Source organism: Carettochelys insculpta, chromosome 15 (genome assembly GCF_033958435.1).
Source record: "Carettochelys insculpta isolate YL-2023 chromosome 15, ASM3395843v1, whole genome shotgun sequence".
NCBI classification, from domain to species: Eukaryota; Metazoa; Chordata; order Testudines; family Carettochelyidae; genus Carettochelys; species Carettochelys insculpta.
Genome location: NC_134151.1, coordinates 32,991,761 through 33,004,048, shown reverse-complemented (window position 1 = coordinate 33,004,048; position 12,288 = coordinate 32,991,761). Strand labels below are relative to the sequence as shown.

The following is a 12,288-nucleotide window of genomic DNA, read 5'->3' as shown; positions in this document are numbered from 1 at the left end:
ATGGGAGAACAGGACATGTAATTGAAAGGTACTTGAGAGAGCAAAGTATTTATTCTTTGTGCCAGAAGCAGCCATCAAACTGGTTACTTGTCTCCTGTAAACATTGGAGCCCTATAGTCCCAGCATTAATACTGAGCTCATTCAGGGGCAGCAGCTTTGTCTTCCTCCACAGAGTGATACACAGGACAAGTCAGCAGATGACTCTCCAGCAAAATGCAGAATTTGCTTGGCTGAACCTGCACAAAGACAAAACTGACCTGGCTCTGTTCCTGGATTTGGGCTGGTCACTGAGCACTCCAAAAGTTGACCAAAGAAGTTACTCTCCAAATGCCAGATTCACTCAACAGTGGGTCAGGATGGCTCCTCCTTCTCCACTATTCAAACCACTGCTGGATAGTGCCTCCCACCCTGATCAACCAGTACTAACAGCTCCTGTCCCCTGATCCTTACCAGATCTCATTCCTGGTAACTGACTCAGTTCCTTGTCCTCAGCCCCATGCTGGCATGGTCCCCCCACCCTACACTAACCCTAGGCCTGGCCCCCTAAGTCCAGGCCCTGATGAGCATTTCATTGTTATCTTTGAGGGCCGGAAACCCTGGTGTAAAGTTACTGATAAAGCACCTTGCACGTTTTGGATGCTAAATATTTAACAACATTAAATAAATAAGAACAAACTACTGGTTATATATCCACATGATTACAGCTGGTTAAGTAAACTGTGGACATTTAGCCCAAGGGATAAAATGTATCTCACACAAAAAATAAAGTGCCTTGCATGTTGAATAGTAAGAGAGAGGAAGCTGTGCTAGTCTATACACTATCAAAACAAAAAGCCGTCAAGTAGCACTTTAAAGACTAGCAAAATGGTTTATTAGGTGAGCTTCCCTAATAAATAATAATACCGAAATAAATAGTTATTTAGCTTACCTAATAAATAATTATTAGGTATTTATTTTGGTATTATTATTTATTAGGTAAGCTCACCTAATAAACCATTTTGCTAGTCTTTAAAGTGCTACTTGACTGCTTTTTGTTTTGACAAAAAATAAAGTCATTAGTATTAAAAAAAAAAATCACATTACAGAAGCCAGTAATAAAATAAAAATAGACTTTATTTATTGAATAAAACAATAAAGAATGCATGATCCAGGTAGAACACCAAACACAAGTAAATTCTTTCACTGGGCAGATATACGTATTGTGTACTGGCAACATATATATGAAAAAATGTAAACATGAAGAGATTTGATATATTTACACAGAGTTGTCCCGGTAACTGACCCCACTGACAACACACAAGTCAAATGATCTGTCTTGCTGATCATCCAGTCCAAAATTTGACATGTCAAAATACACTTTACTCAGCAACTATTCAGTCATTCCATGGAGAAGTGTAACCCCAAGTAAATACACCCTGCTCCCCAGGCTGCTGTCTTCATTTCACTACGGGGGGAAAGGCAATATATTTTTTAAAAAATTGAATGATGTCCTGATCTTAAGAATCTAGAAGCTCCTGCAACACAAGGGCTTCAGTACTGATTACAGTCTAAATTCAGTTACTTGAACTGCCAGGTCAACCATTCATTCTAAACACCAGGGACTTAAGGCCGTTTTCATCAGGGGTCAATCCAGGAAATGCCATTGACTTTGAACAGTTAGTCCTGATAAACAGGGGTAGCTCCAAAGCTGAATTTTGTCCTGTGTTTCCTGACCATGGCAGATGGGCATGTCAAGCACTCTTTCCCTCTGCTCCGAAATGCCCTTTTTGTTCCCTTGATTGGAGGATGTGGCACCCCTACCAGAACCAAAGCCCTACAGGCATTAGAGAGGGATGGCAGGAGATGCATGTAGAATGAGACTCCTGAAGTAGATACAGCCACTTCTATAATGCCTCTAACGCTGACGGACAAGGCAGCTCGTACTGCCAAAACAGTCTGCCCGTCTTCTGCACTAGCAGCGAGTTGCTAATATTCAGAGAGCAATTCCGCATTGGCCGAGCGCTCGGCCAAGTTACCTTTACATCCTGTTGTGTGCAAGAGTGCTCACAGAGTCAGTCAGTCAGTCCCCAGAGCTGTTCTGCGTTGTTACAGCTCAGGGCTGCCAATGGCCTAGAAGTGATCACCCGCGACAGTGCTCATTACAGTAGCGAGAATTCTCACACTGGTAGAAAAGATGGAGGGGGAAGAGGAGGTCACTGCAGTACTGGGATGAACTTGAACTGCCCCTGTCAGCAGTGGGGATTGTGACCAGACACCATCTCAGCAGCCAGTCAGCACTGCTGAAAAGCCAAGAGCAGCACTATGGATGGGTGGGCATGGTGGGAGGTGGGCATATTAGTGTTCCATTGATGTAATAAACCTTATGCGGGCTGGCTGGCAGGGAGATAAGAGGATGCAGAAGCTGGTGGCTATCAAGTAGAAGACAAAGCCAGGAAGCCAAGAGAAAGTGTCCCCGCCACTCCAGCGTGCAATGAAGTGGGATAGAAAGGCGGAGCACAGTGATTTGCATGTCAGTAATGAAATCAGACACCGGAGAAGTGGCACACTAGGCTCCAGAGGAATCAATATACAGTGATCGTTTACAAGTCAAGCTCCATTCCTAGCGAAGATCCGTGAAGTAAGGACCCGCTGAGCTTAACATGGTTCACATGGATTGCAATGCAGTTACTTGCACTTTATACCAAAAGCAACAACTGACACCAGAAACGTGTCATTGGTCTTCAAGGGGGACGCACTAGCTAGACATCAAGGCAACTCGAGAGCATTACCTAAGAACAGGAAGGAGCCCTCACTGGCTGCTGGGGTCGTGCTCTTCCACAGAAAAGCTGCAGCAGGAACAGGTTTTGCTTGGCAGCTGCAGACACCCCCTCCTACCCCTGCAGCAGATGATGCAAGTGGCAGTAAACAGGTAAAGGGGCATAAACTGTCGCTACCAGCACCTTAAAACAGCTTCTTCACCAATTGACTAGCTGGCAAACCTTGCAGGACACCACCAGGCCTGGACACACCAGTGCAGAGGTCTCAACAACGATGCATGCTATGTGGAAATGAAAGCGACTTCTACACTGTGACGGCACTGCAGGGAAAGAGGCTCCTTACACAGCCTCTGCCCTCCGTACAACAGAAGAGGGGTCTTGGAACTCATCTCCAGACAGTTTCTCAGCCTGGCACTTTGTCTTCTCTCAGAAAAGGTCTAAACAACCAAACAACTGAGCCCCACTGTCCTGCAGGGTCAGAAACAGGAAGCCAGCATGCCAAAAATCTGCCTCAAGTTCAGTTCAAACCAACCATGGTATTTCTTGCTGAGCCCAAGGCTGGTTCTTTGGACCAGATGAGACTCACTCCTGGAACCTGTTGGCTGCACAAACCCAGCAGAGGGTGCGGGCAGGTGGAATCTCTGAAGGAAAGGTGAACCCCTGGGGTGGACGTGCTCTGTGTCTTTGAAGAAGAGGGGATAGGCAGCGGACAAAAAAGGTTGCCCCATGACGGGGTGGGCGAGGTGCCAGGATGAATTGTTTTGGTCAGGCTGTTTCCAAGGAGATATGAAATTAATGCCCTGTGAAGAGTTTGTGTCAGGACATGGTCTGAGGTAGAGGAGTTAATGAAGGACACAAACTCTCCGTTTAATGGAAGCATCTGCATTAGGACTGTACTGGGAGAAAGAGAGAGAAACACAGAAAACGTAGGCCCATAATTGACTCTCTGATATCTCCCGAAGGGCTGCCAGAGACCAGCAGCTTTGGGGGAGTGCAAAATGACAAGATCCCATTTACCAGTGTGCCCTTTCAAACCAACAAGTGCTACTGCCACAGCACAAACCCACCTCTTCCAGTAAGGCCCTGGGGTCAGGGATTCACAACCCTGCTTCTTGGGCGCAGCAGGACCGACCAGCCACAGGTTTTGGAACTGTCATTAAAAAAAAAAAAAAAAAGTGTCTGAAAAGTGCCATTCTGCCATTTCCCAGGTGCACTGACTCCATTTCCAGGGCCGTAGAGGCTAAGCACAGCTGCCTAACACAGCCACTTTGTGGCTATGGGGCAATGAAACCCCGCTCCAGTTCGACCTGAACAAAATGCCCCAGTGACTGTATATACAATACCTCTCTTTCCATGGCTACATTAGTTTGAGAGCCGAGATTTTGGGTGGCTTACAGACCACACCAACCCACCTTCCAGCCCATTCATATAACCGTATGGGGCCTTGGGAACAAAACTCTGTTGATCACCTGCAGCAAATTTGGCTTCCAGGCTTCTATTCCAAGATGATTACAAGTTGGCCTCCCCTGCTTGCCAGTGAAATCCACCCTAGCCAATAAATAAGTTCAGCTCAATGCACTGTCAGACATGGGCTTAACACACCACTCTGCCGGGGTTGGCAAGGCCTTTAAAATAGACTTAAAAAACTGAATTACAAAAAAACAATTGCTACAAAGTAGCTCTTGATGCATTCATGTGCAGAAGTACATGCTAAATCCCCTCTCTACTTCCAGCTCAATTATGTGAGCACGTCCTCTTATGCTCACCAGAAGGAAGAGATTTATAAATCAGACCTGCAGCCACGTCCAAGATGGTTTACTCTAATCCTTTGATCACTGACAAATGGTTACAAGTGGCATGAATGGGAGAGATGTCACAGAGATGTCACGTCAAGCCATGCCTTAGCAAAGCACACGCAGTGACAAAGCTTTAAAGAGTGTGTCACTTGCTCCAGAGCAAAGTCAAGGTAAATAAAAGAGACAGCTCCCTTTCCTCACCTCAAACCAATGGTTAAAACAGATAATGATCAGCACTTAGCTCACTGGGGAAGGGTGAAGGGGTAGCAGATCACCTGGGGAACAGAAAAGGAATGTGGGTTCATTGTAACAAAGTGCCTTCAGATCTCACAGAGGTGATTGAGTAGTTGTGCTATCAGTGATCTACAACAGTGGGGTAGCAGAGGGAGCAGGGGATAGGCTGTGATGGGTGTAAACACAAGATCTCCTTTGTAAGGCGGGGTGCATTTGAAGCAGGCAGAGGGGCTGGAGCGGGGGGGTTAAAGAAATACTGCCAAGGGGACATCCCTGTCGCAGGCACTTTCTTGAAAAGCCAGGTGTAAAGGCAAGTTGGCTCCTAATCCAAGAAGCCAAACACAGCTTCAGCAGCTAAGTACTTCGGAGCCTCCAGGCACCAATCACAGCCTGCTCCATGTGCTCTTAATGCTTCCGATAAACCCACATCCTTTCTACAGAGTCTAAAAGGAGCAGGGGTGCCCCACTACCAAACTGTCAGGGATTTCGCACGATCCCCCAACTCCTCTCTCAGACCCCAAGAGCAGACACGCCTCCTCCCACACCCAGCCACTGCTGTTTTGCTCAGGAGAAAACCCACGAGCATCTCACAACTTGGAAGGACGGAGCACGGTAGAAACCTAGGCTGAAAAATGCCCAGATAAAGCGGCTTAGGAGGCAGCTTCCAATGAACAATGCCATCTGGTGCTCACAGGGGTGGCTGTGCAAACCAGCCTGCTCACACCCCAAGAATGTCAGACAGGGGTGGCTGTCAGCCTGCCAAGCCAGCGCACGCGAGAGTCTCTCGTTTGGCAGTTTCCTGCTCCTTTTCCCCTTGTTGCCTCTAATTTATACAGCTCTGAGGACTCTCATGCGTCACTCGCTGGCTGGTGTCTGTCGCCACGAATTAAAGTACTGAGGAAAAAGGAAGTTGGCACAGAGACTGGTGGCAGGTTCTCTTTCTGGGCAGAGGCAGTTATCTAGATGTCAGAAAGAGCCCCTGGCCTTCTTCCCAGCCCTTGGTACTCTGTAGTCTAGAACCAGGCCCACTTCAAACTGGAGCACCCCAGATGTCATCTCCCTCTGCAACAAGGCAGCCCACCCCGCCCAGCCCTGCCAGGGGCCACAAGCATCTCTGCAAAGTTCCCAGCAAGGAGCCCCTGAGGCGGGAATCGCACACTCAGAGGAGTGGGAAAGGGACTTGGGGGTCTGGTTCTCTCAGGCTCGGCCTCTCTTCCCCTCGACACAGGCGTTGGAAGAGAAGGAAGAGCAGCTGCGACGCCTCCAACGAGAACCCACTCAGCGTATGGCGTGGCTGGGCTGGGCTAGGGTCACTGGACCAAGGTGCTGGTGGTGTTGGAAACGGGGGACATGGCCAGCGCCCAAAGGGACTCGTAGGTCCCCACCACAAACCCCGCAAAGCCCAGCATGCTGATGAGGAGGTCTTTGGCGACAGTGAGGGGGTGGATGCCATCGGAGTAGTAGGTGGTGATCTCCAGCAGGGGCGGGATGATGAGAGCGAGGGCACTGCTGCTCACGGAGCCCACCAGCGAGATGACGATGTCCAGGCGGGGGATCAGGATCGCCAGCAGGCCTGGGGCAGAGAGAGAGAGAAGCACAAGGCTGTGAGCGCTGCCACTAGGAGAGAGACCGCTGCCCCCTGAGCTGGGCAGATGGACTGGCCATAATACTGCAAGGCAAACAAGGCAGTGTGGGGGGAGAGGGGCAGTGTCCAGCCACATGGGTGACCTCTCTGCTCCTGCCCACCTGGAAGCCAGGAGCCTGGGTGTCTCTTCCCTCCTCCCTCCCCCCGACGGTTAAAGTTACAGCACACCCCGATCCACCCACAACCTCATCTGCCTCAGAGGCAGCGCTGACCACTGGACAGGGCACTCCACAGCCCTAGGCTGTACTCCTGGCCAGCTTCCCTCTAATTATTTCCATCCATGGGTGGAATAAATTTTGTTGTGCCACAAGATGTGCGGATGCGCACCACCAACAGGCGCACATGCTGAACACTGCGGGCGTGCTGATATTCAGTGGGTGAACACCTGAATCAGTCCTGTGTGGTCACCCAGACTCATCTTACAGTGAACTGACCTGCTGTACCGTGTACCACGAGCAGCCTGGGGACTCGTCTTCCAGGGATGCACACGGGTTTGGCACCATTGTCGCTGGACACACCTAACGCACTGTGAGATCATGAGAAACCTGTGGGGCTGCCCCCAGAAATCCCCAGTGTGGCAGCTTCACTCTGGGAATCCATCCGGTTTGCAGCCCCAAGATGCACAGCCATTACCTTAGCCCAGAAAAGGCCGGTCCCTGGCCATGCCCACTCGCCTTCAGGGTCCCCTGTGCCAGTAACCAGACCAAGGGGTCCTGATCAGCATTCCCCATCAGCTCAGCGCTTGGGCAACCATTCAGAAGAGATTCAGGTGCCGCTCAGCTGATTAGCAGAGCCCCCACAGCCAGCAACATGGTGGTGCACATCAGCACATGCCTCGGTGCACATAAAATTAGAGAGAAGCCTGGTCTTGGTTAAGCTGAAGTCAGAGGTGTGTTATGCTCTCCCCTGGTGAGGCCACAGAAAGGCTGGCAGCCCTACGCCTCGCTAGCAATGGGGAAGGTTCCTTCACTGACCAGACCAGGACCCATCAGACAGCTGCCTCAAGTGGAATAAGCCATGAACCTCCACAACTCCTCCTCAGCTGCTGGACTCCCTGGGCCCAGCTGGGGATCCAGGAGCAAGTTAGGGTTTGAGGTTAGGCCCCTCTTCTGCCAACTTAACTCTCTGTCCCACAAGGCTCCTGCAGTTTCCAGGGTTTTGCAGGGGGGAAGGCAGGAGCTGGGTCACCGGCACTATGAGGGAGCTGATCCAGCACTCTGACATGTCCAACATTCGCCTGCTCCTGGGCACCCTGGGGAACAGAGGCCCAGGTCAGGGGAAGTGAGATCCTGACAGTGAAGCAGGAGGAATTCAGCTGGCTGTGCTGTGAGAGCCATTAATGGCACCGTGGCAACAGGGCTCAGCTAACTGCTGAGCTGCAGGGCCCCGGTGGTGGTGGCAGGACAGCCCCTGATCCACAGCAGGCATGCTCCCTGAGAACAAGAGCGAACACGCCACTTGAGGCTGAACGAGACCAGACCTTTGGTGCCCTTAAGAGATGCAGCAGAATCGACTTCCGGAAGATCGACCTTCCTGCAAGTGTAGATTAGCCTGGAAAGAGAACTCTCTCCAGCCCAAGAGATCAGTGAGTGGGCACGACCTAACGCATGTAAGGAACGGCACAAAACCCCATGCCTGAAAGCGTGAGGTGACACTGTCCTTGTAGTGTTACAACCAGTTATTCCGATAGTGTCCAAAGTGCCAGCCAAGGCTGGTGCTCTCTTGTGTTAGGCCCTACATAAGCAGCACTACTGGGGAAAGAGAATACAGACAAGTGACTAAAAATCCATCCAATTACAAAGCAAGTTCTTCTCATTTTTTCCATCCATGGACAGAATTAATTTTGTTAGGTGTGCCAAGGCATGTGGATGTGCACCACCAGTAGAAACATGCTGCTGGCTGTGGGCACTCTACTAACCAGCTGGATGGCATCCGAATCTCACCAGAGTGGCTGCCCAAGCGCCCAGCTTAGGGAACACTGGATTACAGGAGAGACCAATTTTCCATAAGGCACAAAGCTGAAGTGGCCCTTCACCCTTGTTCCACAGCACAGTTCTGTACCTGGAAGACAATATCAGCCCTGCTTGTATGAACAAGTCCCCAGGCACGTGGTCAAAAGGACACCACCCCAAAGGGTGCAGTGGCACAGTACTGCACAAGGACTTTAGAAAACTGAGTTACGAACCCCCTCTCTGGCTGGAAAACATCCCAACTGGGGGCTGGTGAGGAGGTTTCCCCTGCCCCTGATTAATCCCTGAAGTACCCTGGGAAGATAAGAGAAATCAGATATGTTTTCAGCCAGCTGTTGCATACGGATTTGGTAAGACACTGCCACGTAGGAGGTCAGGCCAGCTCGAGCGCCCCGCAAATGCACTGGCTCTGCACATACTGGAAGAGATGAGATTGCAAAAGTAACGCTGCTTCTTCCTGGTGAGAGGATCCTACTGCAGCTCGAGGATGCCAATAGCATTGTTACCCAACGTTTAAGGAAAGGGATGCTAGGGGAAGCTGAACTCCTGACGTAACCTCTCAAAACGTTCTACCTCCTGAGGTGTCAGCACCCGCCCAGGAGTGGTTAAAAGTCACTCAGTCACTAGACACAGCCATTTGCTGCTGAGGTTTCTCGAGCGCAGACAGGGTGTGGAAGGAACAGAGCAGGATGACGAGAAGAGCGAGGGGTTCAGTCACAGACAGGGCGCACCCAGGCATTAGAGTGTGATGGGGTGTGTTCCGTGCCCAGAGACCCTGCGGCCAGAGATGCTTGCTCGTCCCCTGGAGCTAGAGAAACTCCAATTCCCCAGCCATGGTCCAGGGGCAGGAGAAGTTCTGTGCCCCCCACCACCAGGTACTTGGAGGGCCCATGCACCTACTCCCTCCCCTGCCCCCTTTATGTATGCACCTGTAAAGAATTAGACAGCAAAGACTATTGCCCTGAAAAGTAATTCCCACCAGCTTCCAGTCGATCGGACCTCTTCCAGCAAAGACTTGCAGTGCACTTACTGAATGAATGCTGCCAGGCAAAGAGGTAAGCTACTGCAAGCCCTGGAGAGAAGGGACTTTTAGCTTCAAGGGCAGGCTCTGCAGCTTTGAAAAGAGGGATGATGCAAGAGGCACAAAGTGGAAACGTTCCCCACAGAGCTGCTGAATTTGATCAGTTGGGTGGGTCAGAGTGATCAGACGCTGCTACGGCGTCTCTTGGGGGTGGCTGGGACAGCTGCCTTCGAAATCAAGATAAATTCACCAAAGCGTGTGCGTGTGCGTGTGCGTGTGCGTGTGCGTGTGCGGTGGGGGGGCAGAATCTGTTGTCCAGCCCTGGTAGAGTTAACTGGCTGCAAGGCGCACAGCTGGGAGTCAGATATGGGGCTACAATGAGGCCTGGCATGTCTCTGACAGAGCTGGTGAGAGGCCAAAACCAATGCCTGCATTACAAAACACTTCAAACTCCCCAGACTCATCTCTCTCTCCTCCCAAGGCTGACTTGGAAAACAAACAAGTCAGGTATCAGGAGAAAAGGGAGGGACTCAGGTTTGCAGGAAGACCACGAGTTATGCTTAAACCCAACTTATGCTGCTATAAAATGGGGGAAGAAGCCACCTGCCTGAGCCAGAGCCGTAACAGGACAGAGCTGAGAGTGGCCTGGGGAAAGATATGGATCTCATAGCGTTGTTCTGACCACAGCGTTCAGCACCTCAAGGCATCACAGGAACACATTTCCACTGCCATGAAGAGGAGAAGGAGGTTGCTGTGATGGAAGGCCTCTGAAGACCATAGTTAGATAAGAAGGAACCTGGTGGAGTGAAGTGAGGCTCCTTAAGACAGCCTTCTCTCCCCTGCCCCAAAAGAAGAGCCCAGAATATGCCCTGGAGGGCGAGCAGCAAGCTCTTCACTAAACACACAGACCCCAGGCTGCTTGGCCACGGGCGTGGGCAATACAGCCTTCGGAGCTACCCAAGGAGTGAAGCTTTGAGTGGAACAGAAAAGCCATGGCACAGCCAAGGCAGCCAGGCAGCAGCAACCCCATTTGTGCCATGGGATCAGCCAGTCTTCTCCCCTGGGGAGGCTCAGCCTGGCAAAGGGCAGTGCCAAAGAGGCCAGGTGGGCAGAACCGGCAGCGGCAGACGTCAGGCTGAGAGAAAGTGGAGGCCGGAAGGAAAGACGAGGTGTCACATCAATGGTAAGGGTGAGCATCCAGCTTCTGGCCCATCAGGGGCTGAAGACTGGGAGAAGGAAGACAAGCGGGAGGGGATCTTTGGAATGATACATTAAACAGCATCCTCATGCTAAGGGAAAAATCAACAAAGAAAGGCCCAAGCTAGGGGCAGTGTCTAGAGATCACTAGGAAGGGTTGAAAAGACCCCTGTGGCCTTTTGCGGCAGCCATAACTGGCTTCCTCTAGGTTGGCAGATCCCTGGGGTAGAAGGAAGTGCATTTGAGTGAGTCAGGGAAGGACAAGTAGACCAGATGTCAGCTGTGATTCCACTTGAAGAACAGGTCAGGAGAGACTCAAAGAATTCCCAAGGGCTCTGCTGGCAATGGGAGAGAAAAGAGAACTGAGCAGGAGCTGCCGAATCCAGTCCGGACGAAGGACTCACACCGAGGGCTGTGAAGGCTGAGGCCCTGTAATGCCACAGCACGTTTCCTGCAGAGGTGAAACAAGGAAAACTGGCCCTCCTAGCCCCAGCTCAGTGGTTCCTTTTGATCATGTCCGCTCCCTCATCACACCATATTAAACAGAGGGGGAGAGCATTCACAGCAGCTTCTTGCCCATGGGGCAGGGGAAGTCACCTGCAATTCATTTCAGGCAGAGCTCCCACCCTCCAACATGGCCTCATGGGAGCACGCATTCATGCCACAATCCCAAAAATCCAACTGCAGAGAGACAAGGAAAAGAAGAGGCTCACTGCAGCCGAGTGTTTAAATCCTTAGTTCGGGATGTACCGACGTCAGCTGAACTGCTCAGAGGCCTTGGGCTAAAAGAGACACTCCCTTTCTGCAGCTAAGCTATTGGTGCGCTTGCTCTTCTGATGTAAGCCAACTAGTGCCAGTTCTCCCAACTTGGATTTTTTAGCAGGGGGCTCTTTGGACTCAGGCAGAGTCTCTCTTTCCCAGGCCTGCTGATCTTCCTCCTAGATGCTAGTTAAAGCTGCTCATATTTTTTCTTTCAAAGCTGGAGACCAAGAGCTCCATTTCTTGATAAGGCCAGCATCCCTTGGTGTCATGATAACCCGCTTCTTGATAACTCAGGACCCCCCACGTCCGCCAAAAAAAAAGAAAAAAATCCATGCACTAAAAGCTCAAGTGGTGGATCTTTAAAGCCATCCTCTGGATCCACTGCTGTGGGGATTGAAAGTTTAGAAGGTCTAGGTATTTATCTGGTCCTCACTGCTGTAGAATCCACACACTGAGCACCTCAACTATTTAACACACTGATCCTTCCAAGGGTATTATAAGGCAGGGCAGTGCTGCCGTTATCTCCACTTTACAGATGGGAAAGTGAAGCACAAAGATGATAACAGCAACGAAGGGTCCTGTGGCACCTTATAGACTAAACAGAAAAGTTTTGAGCATGAGCTTTCGTGAGCACAGACTCACTTCATCAGATGCTGTGCTCATGAAAGCTCATGCTCAAAACTTTTCTGTTTAGTCTATAAGGTGCCACAGGACCCTTCGTTGCTGTTACAGATCCAGACTAACACGGCTACCCCTCCGATACTTGACACAAAGATGATGTCATTTGCCAAAAGTCACACACTGCGTTCATGACAGAACTGGGAACTGAACTGGGTTCTCCCAAGTCATCACCAAGGGCTTATCCACACTACCATGGAAGATCAACCTGCTCAGGGTCAATCTTCTG

At 50.7% G+C, this 12,288-nt stretch overlaps 1 protein-coding gene across 7 annotated transcripts in view; it reads right to left on the bottom strand.

The window, feature by feature from the left end:
* Positions 1–1,095: 1,095 nt before the first annotated feature.
* Positions 1,096–12,288, bottom strand: part of LOC142021285 (proton-coupled amino acid transporter 1-like) — a 65,546-nt gene continuing 54,353 nt past the window's right edge. For 4 of the 7 annotated variants that reach the window (XM_075009913.1, XM_075009915.1, XM_075009914.1 and 1 more), the window contains one exon: positions 1,096–6,359. In XM_075009913.1, coding sequence (XP_074866014.1) covers positions 6,097–6,359 — 263 coding nt within the window. In that variant the 3' untranslated portion in view covers positions 1,096–6,096. Of the gene's footprint in view, positions 6,360–8,413; positions 8,493–12,288 lie in introns of those variants that run through there. The other 3 variants (XR_012647653.1, XR_012647655.1, XR_012647654.1) reach the window with 2 other exon arrangements.